The sequence below is a fragment of the Chrysemys picta genome, chromosome 24 (assembly GCF_011386835.1).
Source record: "Chrysemys picta bellii isolate R12L10 chromosome 24, ASM1138683v2, whole genome shotgun sequence".
In the NCBI taxonomy this organism is placed as follows: Eukaryota; Metazoa; Chordata; order Testudines; family Emydidae; genus Chrysemys; species Chrysemys picta.
The window spans coordinates 9,103,081-9,120,786 of record NC_088814.1 but is presented as its reverse complement, the minus strand read 5'-3'; the positions used below and the strand labels follow the sequence as shown (position 1 = coordinate 9,120,786).

At 42.8% G+C, this 17,706-nt stretch overlaps 1 protein-coding gene across 1 annotated transcript in view; it reads left to right on the top strand.

The window, feature by feature from the left end:
* TANC2 (tetratricopeptide repeat, ankyrin repeat and coiled-coil containing 2) overlaps positions 1–17,706 on the top strand; it is a 508,124-nt gene that overhangs the window by 403,333 nt on the left and 87,085 nt on the right. The window contains 2 exon segments of the mRNA XM_065577500.1: positions 4,593–4,874; positions 9,027–9,160. Of these exon segments, the coding sequence (XP_065433572.1) occupies positions 4,593–4,874; positions 9,027–9,160 (416 nt within the window).

The following is a 17,706-nucleotide window of genomic DNA, read 5'->3' as shown; positions in this document are numbered from 1 at the left end:
ATATATTTATATATGAATTATATTATAAATTATAAAGTTTTTATGTCGCTTTATTTTAACACACATGGGGATATTTTCAAAGACACAAATGACAGATAGGCATCTAACTCCCATTCACTTTCAATGGGAGTTAGATGTTTATCATATATATCTTTATAAACCTCCCCCATTGTAGGTATAATTCTGTAGTGTGAAGATGAAGATTACAGCAGCATGAGTCACGCTGTATGACTAACCTCTCTGTGTGGGGGAATCACCTGCTGCCTTTTTTGGCCACATTATGAAATGTTTTAATTAAAAGATCATTTTAGCAATAAACTGTGAAGATGCAGCTAAGGTCAGTGCCAGTGTATGCTTCGATCTAAGTGGATGCAGGATTATTTGAAGCATTCCAAACTACAGATCTTGTATACATGGTATTCACTACACTGGTTGAATTTTTTTAAAATAAAGTCTGAATACAATTATTGTGCATTCTAGGTCTGTGCTTCCTACATACAAATAAGGCCAGATTTGGATTATGCCTCTAAACATTCTAGAAACAAGTATCAGCATTGGTTTATATCTTGGTTCATAGGTTTGAATAAAAGGTAAATATGAGCTGAATCCAGACATGGGAGGCAATGTCTGAGAAGGAAGTGATTCTAGACAAAGCCAGGATCTCCCAGGCACTGATCAGCATAGAGCAGAGTGCACAGCAAATGCTAGTCATCATGCAGCCCAGCCTATAGGAGGGGATCTAGCAGATGTCAATCTCCATACCTCTGCACAGGTTTCAGCAGAAACTTGTGGAGACAATTTAACTATTGCTACATTTCACTGCGTAAAATTATAAATCTTGTTGTTTGTCTTAAAGCAAAGGTCCTAAATATTCTGAGGAATTCTGAGTATAAATGAGTAGTGGGGAAATCTATTTAGAAAGATGATGTTTCTGCATATTATAAGTGGATTTTCTTCTTTGAATGGCCTCTGCATATTCCCACTTTTGGGGTGCACTGACTGCTGCTTAGACTTGTGGAATCTTCTTTGTAGCAGCGTCCATTGGAGCCCTCTTGCGCCCCCTGCCCCTCCCCTCCAGGCTCTGAATGTTCAGGGGGCGGGGCTCTACAGTGGAGGTATGGCATGACTTGCCAACCCACTCTGTACCTTTCATTGCCTCCCCGAGTCTATAATTGAAATTAGGGCTCAGAGGAAGAGAGGAAGGTGGGTGTGATGTGTGTGCAGAGGTTATTTTGAAGAACCCCAGTTACAGGAGCGTAACCTTCATTTCTTGAGTTAATTAGATCAGACATTGTATTCCTTTTTCTCCTACCTGCAGTAGCTCAGCAGTGAGCTACTTACATTTAGTCCCATCAGTTCGCTATTTACAGTCTGCTAAGGTTTGTGTAAAAGCGAACCATAAATCTTATTGACTGGCTGGACTCAGTTTTATTCTGTGTGTTGTGTGCGCTTTGAAAGGACAGTGTTTATTTTTTAATCTCCTGCCTTTCTACAGCATTATTCTAAATCTAATCATACACCAGGCTTAGACTATGTCCATGGTGGCAAAAATATGCTCTAAAATGTTAGCGGTACAAAGCACATAACGTTTAGGATTTTTATGCTGAGCGTCCGGCAGGGGAATCAGCTGGTAGAGTTAAATCTTTTGCAGTTCTGATTTTTTAAGATTTTTTGCCAAGAATGGAAAAAATAATATCTCTGTGCTTTTCTATTAATAGAAATGACATAATACATGAGGTACAGCATTTTATGTTTTATTGTATCAATTTATTAAAACCATGTATTTACACTGTGTTGTGGATAGTGACATTTCTGTATTCATTGCTTTACACTGTAGTGTGGATATTCGCATTTCTGTATTCCTTGCTTGCACTGATGTGAAGCTACAAAACAAAAACAATGGCCAACAGATTCTTGGTGTTTGAGGACTGGCTGCCATCTCTCCACCCTTGGCCAAGAATGCTGTCCACAGAAGTGCAGAAAGAGCCCCTTGGAGAGGGGGTTTAAAGCTGCATCATACCCTTTGCATCAGTTAAGGTGCATTCCAGGCCTTCCAATCCAGCAGCAAGATTTGCAGCATAGATCGTGTATTTTCAAGGGCAGCAGGGCTTGGTTGAAAGGAGGATCTCTCTGAGATCATTAAGGTAATAGTTAGTAAATGGGAAAACTGTCAAGGCAAGTTAATTGTAAAGCCTAATGATTTTAATGTTAGCCCTTTAGAATGAGGAAAAGCACCCTTGGCCCTATGTCTGCGCTAAAGTGCTTTAATTTTTGTCCCTGGAGAGCTGAATTGAGCATCTTGTGCATTTAAAAGCAACCTGTGATAAATGATTCCCTTTGTGAAAAAATCGGCTTTCAGAATCCTGCTGTAACATTGGACTGCAGCAAGGGAGTTATACAATAAATCTGCAGATAATGGTTCATGCTGCTCCTTCCCCCATAAGCCTTTATGAAATATTGCCGACAAGCAAACATTTAAATGCTCAGAAATAAATGAATGAGCAAACATTCCTTGGCATCTGTCTGAATGGAGGAGGGGTAGTTTGTTTTTAAAAAATGAGAAAGTCCTTCTGTAATGACCACTCTACCCTGGGGCTAGCAATTCATCTTGTAGCACAGGTGGGAGCATTCTGAACCAGGACTGTGAAGCGCTAGGGTTAAAACACTGTTGCTGATGACCTGGGTAGGGGGATGTCACGTTTTATGTAGTTTTCACAGTAAGAAGGTATCTTTTTAAAACTGGTTTTGTACTTTAAAAACGATGACAATCTAAATCATAGTATGAATCACCAGATAAACCGGTATTGGATGAAATATCAATTTGTCACTTGTTTTGCTTTGCTGATGTTACATATTGGCAGGTTTGAAGGTGAAGAGGTAGGTTTCACACAGGCAGGGACAGGGGACCCAGAGGAAAGGAGAGCACGGTAAAGAGACCTGCTGACAGACTGCTCTGCTCCTTGCTGTCTCCATTTTCAGAAGCCCCTTAAGAGGCTGCTGTGTGTTTCAGGAAATGAGTGACAACACAGAGTCCTTCTTGGAGGTTATCTCCAGCTGACAGGTTTTGTGGTTAATGCAAAATATGGTGGTTTGCTGTTTGACTACTTACTTTCAGTAACCTTTAAATGGAGATGAAATGTTATAGACCTAAAAAACTTCATGAAGTTGCAGCCTCTCATTCTCTTCAGAAAAGTTGACATTGTAAGGAGTGGCTTCAGCTGCACTGTTTCTCCCTCTGATTGCCAGGCACATGCACTTCCACTTCTCCCTGTCTCCCCTCCCTAAACATGGGGATCTATACTGGGGAACACCAACCCTGGATAGAAACTAGGAAATTAACACACAAACGCGTACTAGGTTTTATGACAGAGAAGGTCACATCACAACCCACCTTGTCAACTTAAATCAGAAGTTAAGGGAAATGTCTCCGGCATTCCTTTCCACTTTATTTTGCATCCAACAGTGCCGGTGCTCCAATATTCCATAAGACTTTCACTTCCATCTCCAAGATAGCAAAAAAGTATTATGTATCCACCTTCATCAAACCTGTCCTCTCAAATAAAACCTTTGCAGCAACCTCGGCAATGTTAGAACAGATTAATTTCCCAAATACTGGGCAGGTGTGACAGTCAGATGTGCTGATCTGTTGATTGATACAAGGGTGTAGAAGGTTACTATTAAGAGAGAGCAAGCGAGAGCTGGTATTTACTCTTTTCTGTTAATGTAAAACATTAGGATTTATGCCTCGTACTTCATGGATTATTTGATATTAAAATAGCAACTTTCTGAGATATAAAAACATTATTTTGTGGTTTCTTGGTTATAATTTTTCTCCTCCAAAAATTGTTGTAAAGATCGCCTAGCTGTATAGAAGGATGGTTAAAAATGCTAAATGTTATCAAAATAGTTCTTCTGTAGTAAGATGTGCCACATGCAAAATACAGGAAGCGTGCTGTGGTAGAATGGCTTTGTTGGCATTGACTAGCAATGAACCGCTTTACTCACTTTTGGCTTCACCAGTAAGAAGTATTGCAGCCATTCCAAATGCCTGCTGATAACACCTTTATACTAAATCTGATCAAAACATTTTCACAGGGGAAAATGCAGTTAGTTGAATTAACATTTTCTGCGTGAAAGGAGAGATTTCAGCAGAATTTTCCTTCATGAAGAACAAAACGTTTTGGTTTGGTTTGGCCATTTGAAACGACTCAAACAATTTAGTTTAGCTCAGTTAAAACCCCCTTTTGTTGTCCGTGTGAACACAGTTTAACAGCTTTAAGATAGTTTTGTTTTGGTGGCACTCTACAAGAGGACAAGCTCAGATTATCTGGCTATGTCTACATGGGAGCTAAGGGGGTTTTCAGTGGAGCTCAGCTAACAATTGAAAAACGCACCTTTTTGCTCTTCTTGACACGGCCTTTATTTATAATAAGTCTCTGAAATATAAATGCAAGCCCAATGGTCAAGTAAACTCTCTTTTTTCTGTGTGAGCTCTGTAGCCTTCTAATTCATTATAAGTGATGTCATAACCATAGCTGTATTGCCATCTAGCCCTAAATGGTATGTTCTTTCCTTGTGTTTCTTCTTTACAGTACGCTTTGCACCTTATAGACCTCCGGACATCTCCCTGAAACCACTGCTCTTTGAGGTGCCAAGCATCACCACAGAGTCCGTGTTTGTCGGACGGGACTGGGTGTTCCATGAGATAGATGCACAGTTGCAGAGTGCCAATGCTAGTGTGAACAGAGGGGTGGTGATCGTTGGGAACATTGGCTTTGGTAAAACTGCCATTATCTCCAGACTGGTTGCTCTCAGCTGCCATGGCACACGAATGAGACAGATTGCCTCTGATAGCCCACATGCCTCCCCAAAACGTAAGTACTGCTACACAGAGAGAGCTCTGAAATGCGTGAGTTTCATACATTTATGTGTTTAGCACCTTTCACCCACAAGGATCCCATTACCACTTCTTCCCATCCCCCAATAGACCAGTTCAGAGATTGTTGCCAAACCTGCCATAATGGGGCCCTCTGACATGGTTTACTGTTCATGTGCCAGACCTGGACAATGTGGAGCATGAACTGGTTCATGCCAACTGAGGCCCCCTGAGGAATCAGGCTGTCTTTTCTTCTATTGCTCCCTGGCTTGGGCACATCATGGGTTCTCCCAATGGCGTGCTTAATGGGAAACCTCCATCTGTTATTCCCCTAACTCGTTACCACAACACATTTATGCTGGACACATTACCTGTTCCTTCCTGTACGATTGATCTATCCCCATCTATTCTGGTGTAGGAGCTTGGGGTGGGTCACACACTGCATCTTGAGCCTGGCAACTGCTTTTCCTCCTGCACACCAACATAAATCACTTCACCCTCCACTGAAATGCAGCCACCTTGCAGGTGGAAGGCAACAATAGCGTAATATCACACACACGACACTTAGAAGGGTAAAACAGGAATGAAGAGATACTCTATCCTACTGAAACTATAGTTAAACCTCTTGTTGGACAAATGCTGTTTGCTAGAATGAAATATTCTCAGCCACATATAAGCATCTGAAATGACACCGAATGTTGGTTTTCTGAAATATTGAATGTCACCTTCCAGAGCTAAATGGACAATGTGTAATGAAAGGCAGGGTTTGTGTATGTATTTTAACTAAAAGCCTGCAATGCACCTGCTGGGTGATTCTCTCAGTCTATTTAGAGAGATTGTGAGGGAGATTAAAGAAGCTATAGTTTAAATGTTTTCAAACTAAAAACCACACACACAGTAGAGACCTGTTGAATAGGAAAATGTTCTACAGTTCTCACATGCAAAGCACAGAAAAGAGATCCTTGTACAAACCAAACACACACAGGCTTTCAGTTCTTACTCCAGTGCTTCCTTGAAGTAGCAGTAAATTGGCTAGACCCCCAGCTCTAAATTCTGGGAAATAAGCGAATCAAAAATTATGGCTGGGGTTATTTGCTTAATAAGGAGCTCTAAACTCCTCAGAATAATAAATAACACATTTATTCTGAAAAAGACATATATAGAATCATAGAAGATTAGGTTGGAAGAGACCTCAGGAGGTCATCTAGTCCAACCCCCTGCTCAAAGCAGGACTAACCCCAACTATATGCAGAACTGCCACTTAGCCAGTCGGTCCCCAACCTGTAGCAGTGCATGGGATTCTTCCATCCTAAGTGCAGGACTCTGCACTTGTCCTTGTTGAACCTCATCAGATTTCTTTTGGCTCAATCCTCCAATTTGTCGAGGTCACTCTGGACCCTATCCCTACCCTCCAGCGTATCTACCTCTCCCCTCAGCTTAGTGTCATCGGCAAACTTGCTGAGAGTGCAATCCATCCCATCATCCAGATCATTAATGAAGATTTTGAACAAAACCAGCCCCGGGACCAACCCTTGGGGCACTGCACTTGATACCGGCTGCCAACAAGACATCGAGCCATTGATCAGTACTGGTTGAGCCTGAGGATCTAGCCAGCTTTCTATCCACATTATTGTCCATTCATCCAGCCCATACTTCTTTAACTTGTTGGCAAGAATACTGTGGGAGACCCTATCAAAAGCTTTGCTGAGGTCAAGGTATATCACGTCCACCACTTTCCCCATATCCACAGAGCCAGTTATTTCATCATAGAAGGCAATCAGGTTGGTCAGGCATGTCTTGCCCTTGGTGAATCCATGTTGACTGTTCCTAATCACCTTCCTCTCCTCCAAGTGCTTCAAAATGGATTCCTTGAGGACCTGTTCCATGATTTTTTTGGTGACAGAGGTGAGGCTGACCAGTCTATAGTTCCCCAGATTCTCCTTCTTCCCTTTTTTAAAGATGGGCACTATATTTGCCTTTTTCCAATCGTCCCCGACCACCACGAGTTTTCAAAGACAATGTCCAATGGCTCTGCAATCACATCAGGGAACTCCCTCAGCACCCTTGGATGCATTGCATCTAGCCCCATAGACTTGTGCATGTCCAGCTTTTCTAAATAGTCCTTAACCTGTTCTTTCACCGCTGAGGGCTGCTTGCCTCCTCCCCATAAGTGCTGTCCAGTGCAGCAGTGTGGGAGCTGACCTTGTCTGGGAAGATCAAGGCAAAAAAAGCATTGAGTACTTCAGCTTTTTCCACATCATCTGTCACTATATTGCCTCCCCCATTCAGTAAGGGTCCCATGCTTTCCCTGACCACCTTCTTGTTGCTAACATACCTGTAGAAACCCTTCTTATTACCCTTTACATCCCTGGCTAGCTGCAACTCCAATTGGCCTTCCTGATTATATCCCTGCATACTTAAGCAATATTTTTATACTCCTCCCTAGTCATCTGTCCTTTCTTGTAAGCTTAGATTTGTGTTTAAGCTCACCGAAGGTTTCGCTGTTAAGCCAAGCTGATCGCCTGCCATATTTGCTATTCTTTCTGCACATCAGGATGGTTTGTTCCTGAGCTCTCAATAAGGCTTCTTTAAAATACAGCTAGCTCTCCTGGACTCCTTTCCCCCTCATATTAGCCTGCCAGGGGATCCTGCCCATCGGTTCCCTGAGGGAATCAAAGTCTGCTTTGCTTTTCTGAAGTCCAGGGTCCGTATTCTGCTGCTCTCCTTTCTTCCTTTTGTCAGGATCCTGAACTCGACCATCTCATGGTCACTGCTGCCCAGGTTGCCACCCACTTCTACTTCTCCTACCAATTCTTCCCTGTTTATGAGCAGCAGGTCAAGAGGAGCACAGCCCCTAGTTGGTTCCTCCAGCACTTGCACAGGAAGTTGTCCCCAACACTCTCCAAAAACCTCCTGGATTGTCTGTGCACTGCTGTATTGCTCTCCCGGCAGATGTATCTGTCTTCATTTACACACATTCAAAAAACAAATCCTGTTAATATGTTTAATAACTTACGTATTGATCAGATGACCCAAAAGTCCTATAAGAAATATATTATTGGTGTTAGTGAGCTGGAAATAAACAAAATCCCACTACAGTTTCTTCATAACTCAGGCAGATAGAGGTGCTGCTGTGTTCACATGTGCAAAAAATGAGTTTGTTAATTAAACATATGCATTAAATATTTAGAGCGTGGACACCACCCTTATTGTTTCTACCAGCAGATAAATGGATCATAGTTTAAATTATGATTTCAGGCCAAAGTCAAGGGTACATTATAGCATTCAGGAAAATTCTGTGCTAGTAGGATCTATGTTTGAAGAGACTGTTGCTATTCGAATACTCTTAAAACTGAAATCAATGGTCATGCATTGTTAAGTAAATAACTACATTATTTTGCAACCGGAAGTTATTGATTTAAAAAATTTTTGAATCAATAACTTCCGGTTGCAAAATAATGTCGTTTGAAAGAGTTAACAATAAAAACATGCCATATATCCTGACGTTTCCAGAGGGCTTCCAGTTTGTGCTGCATCACTCTACCCAGGCAAGCAAATCTGATTAAATGAGATTTAGAATCAGTTACGCTTTAGAGATGATTCCATCCATCCCAACATCCTAATGCTCCTCTGGGTATCATCTCGTACTTCTCTCTTTCTGGTTACTTTACTTGGTTGTGAATTGGGTGTTAGTTACCGGGTTAAATGATCCCCATTTATACATGTGCTCAGAAGGGCTCAGGACTAAATTAGAAGAAGCATTTAGATGAGAGGCCTATGGGCAGAAGTGTAGAGCGTTGCCCAACAATATACCTGACTCTAAGGAGAGGGGCCACATTATTATGAGTATTAAATTCACTAAATACTATATGTATTTAATGACTAACATTAACATGAAGAAAATGAGTAAAATGAGGTTAATCCTTTATCTCTGCTGTCTTTCCCCTGTTAATTCTGGCAGAAATTTGTTCAGGAGAGTTTCCCCTGAGTGCACCCCTATAGTGTTCAGGTCTTAGACTGAACTGAATATATTTACAGAAAATATATTAACCGCTTGAATGGTTTGTTAGAAGATACCTTATCTTGTACTTTGTAATAGTTTCAATCATGGTTGGCCTGTAGTAATCTGTTACCTCTTTGTTTGGCACAGATGTGGATGCAAATAGAGAGCTACCCCTAACACAGCCACCTTCTGCTCACTCGTCAATCACGAGTGGAAGCTGCCCTGGAACGCCTGAAATGCGCAGACGCCAAGAAGAGGCCATGCGGAGACTCGCCGCGCAGGTATTGAAAGAGTTTCTTGATGACCTTTTCTGGGCGTGTGTCCTGTTTAATTACTGAAATTGTCTTAGTATACATCACACAGTGTGGATATTGACAGAGGACAGTGAGTATGCAAATGATTACGAGAGAGGGTATGGGGAAGACCTTCCGGAGCAGTTTTATTACCCCAGAAAATCTATTTCTCTTTACAATGAAATTCCCGAAACATCAAGACTTCACCTCATACTCTGAGGGTTAATTTTTCACAGCCACCAGACAGCATACTAAAGGCTGTAAAGCATGTCATAATACAACAGGGTTACCATAGTAATTATTCCTCTTTCTTGAAGAATGGAGTGAATTCCAGATGAAATTGCTGAGTGAGTGTCCAGTACTTGCTTTTGTAAGAGATAATTGCTTGGGTTGCATGACCTCTTGGATGAAGATGAGAATGTGAATTGTTTTGCTTTGTGGGATATTTGCACGTTTTTGGGTAATGTCCACATAAACAGATCAGAACTCTTTAATAAGTGATTTGCACATCAGTTGCAATATTGACTGGAAAGGATTATACATCACGTTACCATAGGTTGACATTTACATCCTGGGTTATATGGAACCTTTAAGCTACAGCCCTGCTTTGCTGATGGTGTGAAAGTGGCAAGATACTGCTAAGAACTCTGGGGAGCTTTGCTGCTGCTACTCCTTTTTAAAGGGTGCATGCAGTTTGTGCTTTCCTATTCCCTGGGGCGGGCAAACTTTTTGGCCTGAGGGCCACATTGGGCTTCTGAAATTGTATGGAGGGCCAGTTAGGGGAGGCTGTGCGTCCCCAAACAGCCAGGCGTGGCCCAGCCCCCACTCCCTAGCCGACCCACCGCCTCTTACCTCCTGATGGCCCCGCCGGAACTCCTGCCCATCCAACCCCCCTGTTCCCCGACGGCCTCCCGGGGACCCCTGCCCCATCCACCCCTCATGCTCTCTGTCCCCCACCCGCCCCTGGACCCCCTGCCCCATCCAACCCCCCCTCCTTCCTGACTGCGCCCCCCCCCCACCTCCCCGGGACCCCTGCCCCATACAATGACCCCCGTCTCCCTGACCGCTCCTGGACCCCCCGCCCCTAACTGCCCTCCACCACCCCATCCAACACCCCCTCTCCTTCCTGAATGCCCCCCTGGGTTCCCTGCTCCCATTCAACCCCCCGTTCCCGGCCCTCTGACCGCCCCGGCCCCTATCCACATCCCCGACCACCACCCGAACGCCCCTGCCCTCTATCCAACCCCCTCCCCCCCCGCCCCACTCCCTGCCCCCTTACCGCGCTGCCTGGAGCACCGGTGGCTGGCGGCGCGGCTGCACCAGGACAGGCAGCGGCATCACCCGGCTGCAACCAGCCATGCACCGCGCAGCACAGAGCACCGGGTCAGGCCTCAGCTCTGCAGCTGCGCTGCCCCAGGAGCTCACAGCCCTGCCACCCAGAGCATTGCGCCGGCGGTGCAGTGAGCTGAGGCTGTGGGGAAGTGGGGCAGTGGGGGCCGGGGGCTAGCCTCCCGGGCAGGAGCTCAGGGGCCGGACAGGACGGTCCCGCGGGCCGTAGTTTGCCCATCTCTTTGCTAAATGATTGCCAACACTTACTTTGCTTGGCTTTGGAACCAGGTATAATCTTGCCCGCTATTTGTTTTACATAGCACCCAGATGGCAAGGCAAAGAGTGTGTGGTGAATGGCTATATAAATAAATATTAGAACTTTCACAAGTGTTCTCCTCTTCCACATATGGCTCTTGGAAAGGAATGCAACTGCCAGCTCTGCATTGTTCAGCACACATTAATCATTCTGTTCCTTGTACATTGTACACGCCGCACGCTGTCAGAACGGCCAGTCAGAGTGTGTTCTCTCCTAAAATATCTCCTTTAGTGAAGGGTTTTTTCACTGAGTTCTCAAATAATCCTGCTGGATATGTAACTGACAAATGGATATATTTTTAGCTCCAATCTGCTCCTTTCCTTAAAAAGAATATAACTTTACAAAAGCCAAAGTGTGTGACTTGGGGCTAGTCTACACTGGCAACGTTAAAGCGCTGCCGCAGCAGAGCACTCTAAAAAACCCACCTTCACGAGGGGCGCAGCTCCCGGCGCTGGTGCACTATCTACACTGACGCTTAGTGCTGAAACTTGCTGCGCTCGGGGTGGGGGTTCACATCCCTGAGCAAGAAAGTTGCAGCACTGTAAAGTGCCAATGTAGACAAGCCCTTTGTTTCAAGCAGTGTGGCACATCCCACTTCACATCCAAAGACTGTAGCTTTTCTTTTGGCATTTTGGATCAACTAGGGAGAAAAGAGAAACAAGTCATGGTTTTTAGGCCAAAAAAATCTGACCTGCAGTATCTTGGCTATGGCCCCATTTGGAAGGACTTTTAACGCCCAATCCATCCTCCGCTGAAAATTTAACCAAAAAGAAAAGGAAAAGCTGATATGTTATTTGCCATCAGACTAACTAAAAGGCAAAGGACGTACACGACCTCCTATTGTAGCAGTTTTGCATCTGTTAGTTTGTTCAGTTGTTAATCTGACAGTAAATCTTATCTTGACTATTGTAAACATGGACTGATTCCAAAACTAACTATCACTGGATTCCAAAGCATACTGTGTCCTCTCGAGGTGACCAGTGCTTAGGTTGATTAGTTGACCTTTACGTCTTTGGCAGCATCCATTTAAAAAAAAAAATAGCTGATACTTCATGGAAAATGAAACAATTCTCGTGACATGTCAGAGATTTAATTTCTTTCTTTCCATTAGGCCCTCATTCAGAAAAATCTTATTTTTAGTACATTACAATAACTTCCACAGCCGGTCATGGAGAACGTCACGGACATCAGAGGTATGATAATCTGCAGGCCTTATCAAAAGCAAGATCTAATAATAGATCGAAGTTAGCAGGAGCTGCTTATTTGGAGTAGGAGGGCAACCACCATCAAGATAGCCTGTGTGCGTGTCACTATCCTGAGTAATTTTTAAAGAAATACAGAAAAGAGATGAGACATTAAATAGCCCTAAGTACTGATATTCCAGCTCTTTGCCGGTGGCAAGGATATTGTCAGTATACAGTGTACAGCACAATAAAGAAAAATAACCTGCCCATTATGGAAGTCCATGAATAAAAGAGTAAAGGTTTAAGTAATCGTTGACATAGGCTACAGAAATCGGGGATGAAAACATGCCATCAGCACCAACTCTTCCAAATCCCTCCTTCAAATTAACTTCTCCCCAGGAACTTATAGGTCGTGAGTTTATATTAATAGAAGCAAAAGGCCTATGATTCCTTCCTCTGGATTTTCCAGTGCGTACTGTCTTCTCTATGGCTGTTTTCAGACTGTGAGCTCTTTGGGGCTGGAGCTGCCTTTATCTTTGACTTTGTACCAATTTTGATCACATGGGCAGCATTAAATTAATAATAAAAAGTATCAGAGAGAGCGCCATGTGAGCTTATCGTTTATTTTAAGTTTCTTTGCCGTACTGTTAGGGAGCAGCTTTTCACTGTTCTCTGAGGGAGCAGTTTAAAGTCTTTCATGATTTATAGTCCCGTAGTCATCAGGGAGAAGAAAAATCCTTAGAAATAAGCCAATTTACACAACTAGCAAGCAGATCTACTATTTCCCATGGAAAACTACAGAAGAAAATGAGTTATTGGGTTCTGAAAGCACTTCTTTCCCCTCAGCACTTGCACAGAAGTTACCTGAAATTAACTCCCCCAAAAACAAAGCTGTTATCAAAAGCAAAAATTATCAGAAACAATGGGCATTATCCTGTTCCCATTGAGCTCTGGCAAGACTCCCACTGAGGTCTCTGATTCATCAATCCCGTACTTTGATTCTACAGTTGAGACTTTGGCACAGGAATAACTACCATGGAGGGAAAGGTTGCTCCTCTTTGGAGATTTCAGTGATTCCCTGAAGTAGTTAAGGAAAATAAAGATCTTAAACCAAATTTAAAGTGTATTAGAAATACCAAACTATCAAGCTATTTGTTTGGCTCTAAAAACCCTGAATTGCTGTGATCTTTTTTGGAATTTTTCTCTGAAACAGGCTCACTGAATCCATCTAAGCCTTTGCAAGAGGAAACAGAGAGACTACCACTCTGTAAGGTTCATGGACAAAAATATTGAAAACGTAATGCCACTGTGTATCAGTGTTACACCCTCACTAGGCGCATTGCATTCTGTTACCCTCCAAACATCATTAGTTAGGGAGGTTTGTGTTTGGAAGGTGCTATTGTAGTAAAGGGAGTGCTGGAAGGCTGACATCCTTTGCACAGTGGTTAAGATTGGGGTGTATGGTCTGTGGTGTTAGTCATTTTGGAAGTGGTAAGACATCTCCCTGCGGCTGGAGAAGTAGAGGGTTAAATGGCTTAACTATTCATTACCTTGCTTTTGTGGTTTAGTGAAGCTTGTTATGTGTATAGCAATCTTAACTTTCCCAACAAAGATTGTTGTGAATTAATTTCCTAGTTTTCTTTAAATGTAGCATTAAATGGCTCACCTACATGGAAATCAGAACAATCCCTACTTCTCTTCCGCCTCCCCTCCCCCAGCTTCCCCAGCCTGGGAATAACAGCCAATGGCATTAGCAGTCTCAGGCCAGTGAACTTCCCATGATTCTTTGCAGAGGGGCTTTCCCGAGATGAACCATGAGAAGTTTGTCAGACCCCAAGGCCTGACTCAGTAATGAAGCTCAGAGCGCTGCTTGTCAGGGGAGATTGCCTGCCTCATTCCTCCACCCCCCTGCAGTTTTTAAGAGTTGAGATATGGGGAGAAGAGACAGGTGAGGATTGCAGAGAAAGAGAGCAAGGGAAGCTGTATTGCCAAATACAGGCATTCAAAGACCCTGGAACAGACTGCTCAGAATCATGAGACTGGCTTGGAAAAATCATAACCTTTTAAAAAGACATGTGTGTCTTCATCTGCCTTCTGATTTTTGAGCCTTTGGGTGGATGCCACCCACTCCCAATTTGTACATGTTTGTTTCGGGCTCAAAATTCAACCTTGCATGCACCAACAAAAATGGGAGCCTCCCCAGTGGCTACCTGGTGAGGGATTCCACTTATTTACCCCAAGCTCCTGGAGGACAACGGAGCTGCCCCTCTATCCATCGCCATCCCCTGCCCCTCTCATTGTCTTGTTCCTTTCTGATCCTCGTTTCCCCACCCTGTCTTCTGGGCCAGTCCTATCCCCCTTTGTGCTTCTCCATAGCATCTTGTCTTCCATGTCCTCCACCTTCCCAATCCCTTTCTCCTCACGTTCTTCCTTCCATCTGTCCGCTTCCTCCTCAGTCTCCATCCTGCCCTCAGTGAACCTGAACACACACCCCCGTGCTGCCTTCTGACAGGGGGGAGGGCTCCTCCTTCCATGGTAAATTACGTGGGTTTGGGTTTTTATAACATCTATTTAATGTGGAAATCGGTTTTTAACAAATCAAATTTCCTAGTTATTGAAGGTTCTGCCTACTGAAGATGAGCAGTCTGCCAGCATGTCCACAATGTTGCGGTTATATATAGTGGGCCAGATCTTCAGTTGGTTGAAGCTGACATCCGTGGAGCTACACCAGGTTACACCAGCTGAGGAGCTAGCCCAATATATATGAAAATCTAGTGGCATGGACCTGTTGAATCTGTCTACTGAAGGTTGTTGTATAATACCTCCCCCTATACTAGCTAAGGGCTTGTCTACATGGTGCAGCTGTGCCATTGCAGCGATGGGATTTCTAAACTGCACTAACGTGCTGTGCGCTAATTGTTCTCTAGTGTGCTTTAACATAGTGCTGTCTCAAACCGTTTCAAATGTATAATGTGCACCTGGGAACTTTTATTGCACACCTATAGAGTCTACGTGGACCAATTAATGCACAGCACATTGATGCGCTTTAGAAATATCACCTATGTAGTATGCAATCCCGCACTGTCTAGCTGAGCCTAGGTGACACAGTACAGTTACAGCATGGGAGATAGGGGTTGTGAACTCATGGAAAAAGAGTAGAGAGGAAGGGCAGAAAGAACTGGAGTCCATTATAAAAATAAAAAGTGGGGTCTTTAATCTAAGATCCCATAAAAAGCACACTAGTGTGACTTATATTTAGCATGAATTTCTTCATGAAGTTCCAGTTTTAACAATTAGATGAAATAGTGACCCTTCATAAAATCTACATTTAAGAGCATGAAGACATCTGTCCAACACCCTCAAGTTGTGGTTTAACCAGCCCTAAATCCTGTCTTTGTTTGGAGTCCAGGTTTATAATCCTTTGTCTGCACCATTTATTGGTCTTAGACAATTTTTTTCTTTTTTCCCCCTTGCTTTGTGTCTGTATTTCTTTCTCCGTTAAAACATTTTTCTACCTAACTTCCTCTAGCCAGGAGGGGCCTCCACCAACAATCACCCAAAAACCAAACCATCAAACTAATATTTAGCTAAAAGAACAGGACTACTTGTGGCACCTTAGAGACTAACTAATTTATTTGAGCATAAGTTTTCGTGGGCTACAGCCCTCTTCACTGGATGCATGCAGTGGAAAATACAGTAGGAAGATATATATATATATATATATATATATATATATATATATATATATATATATATATATATATATATATATATACACACACAGAGAACATGAAACAATGGGTGTTACCATACACACTATAAGGAGAGTGATCAGTTAAGGTGAAAAGAAGAACAGGAGTACTTGTGGCACCTTAGAGACTAACAAATTTATTAGAGCATAAGCTTTCGTGGACTACAGCCCACTTCTTCGGATGCAGTCCACGAAAGCTTATGCTCTAATAAATTTGTTAGTCTCTAAGGTGCCACAAGTACTCCTGTTCTTCTTTTTGCGGATACAGACTAACACGGCTGTTACTCTGAAACTTGTCAGTTAAGGTGAGCTATTATCAGCAGGAGAGAAAAAGAACTGTTTGTAGTGGTAATGAAAATGGCCCATTTCCAGCAATTGACAAGAAGATGTGAGGAACTGTAGGGGGCGGGAAATAAGCATGGGGAAATAGTTTTACTTTGTGTCATGGCCCATCCACTCCCAGTCTTTATTCAAACCTAATTTAATGGTGTCCAATTTGCAAATTAATTCCAATTCATCAGTCTCTCGTTGGAGTCTGTTTTTGACTTTTTTTGTTGTAATATTGTGACTTTTAGGTCTGTAATCGAGTGGCCAGGGAGTGTTCTCCAACTGGTTTTTGAATGTTATAATTCTTGACGTCTGATTTGTATCCATTTATTCTTTTACGTAGAGACTGTCCAGTTTGGCCAATGTACATGGCAGAGGGGCATTGCTGGCACATGATGGCATCTATCAGCTGTGTAGAAATAATGAAAGAACCTTCCCTATAAACAGGGTCCCCACATATATGCACAGTCACGAAATAATAAAATACAGTGATGCTGATTTCATTAAAACTAAAATATTTCTTGGTGAATGACCTTTTGGCAGGTAAATGGATTACACTGTATTTACTTCCAAACCATTTTGTATGATTAAAAAAGAGATAAATCCTGTTAGATACTAAAATTTGATTAAAACGCAAGTTTGTAGCCTTGTACTAAAAGCAGGGATGCACTATAAGGATTTGAACATTTTTCTAAGTGTGTCAGAGGTGACAGGCCCTCAATATTGAGATACTTTGGCTGTATAAAAAGACCTAAGACAGAACAGACTCCTCATGTCAATGATGGCATGTTATAAAATTGAACAGACAAATCATGTCTATAGGCATGATGTCAAAGGAATGCTGTCTTGAGTGGAAGATGTTACATGTCACATGAAGTGCCCGAGAACTGTTTAAAATGGCCCATCCTATTAAATAAAATATCTTTCAAATATGACATTTCCTAACGCTTCCTTTCTCCCCTTCGTACTCCTTTGCCTTTGAGGTTCGTTCTGTCTAGCTCTTTCTTCTTTTACTCTTACTGTCCATTATCTACTGCCACTCCTAACTGCCCATCCTCCTTTTTCATTTCATTTTCATCCCAGGTGCTACATAATCTTCTCTTACGTACATCACTGATCTAATTTTTCCTGCTCCGTATTCGCCTCCCAAACCTTTCTCTCCTTACTACTGCATGCATCTCCTTCCTCTCTCAGCTTTATTCTTTTACTGAGGTTGTCCCATATTCTTGGAAACATTTTCCTGTTTTTATCTACCAACCACCCTCTCTTTCCTTCAGATGCCTCCTTAAATCCCACCTATGCCAAGAAATCTTCCTTCCTCCTTCTAATCTCCTGTAATCCCTCCACCATTTCTAATCTGAACCAAAACTCAATTCAAGTCAAGTAAAATTTAATTATTGTACTGTGCTGCACAGGTCAGATCAAATCAGTGGCTTGACCTTGAAGGTGTAGCGCATATAACATATATACACAGAGCATGGAAAATCCATTCTTCACCGGGAGAAATACACATCTGAGTGTCTTCTCTAGCGATCAGGATTGAATGTTCTGGCTGAGCCCCACATCCAGAAAAGGGCGACTGAAGAAGGAACAGAATGGAGTGGTGAAAGAGAGAAAGAGTGAGTGC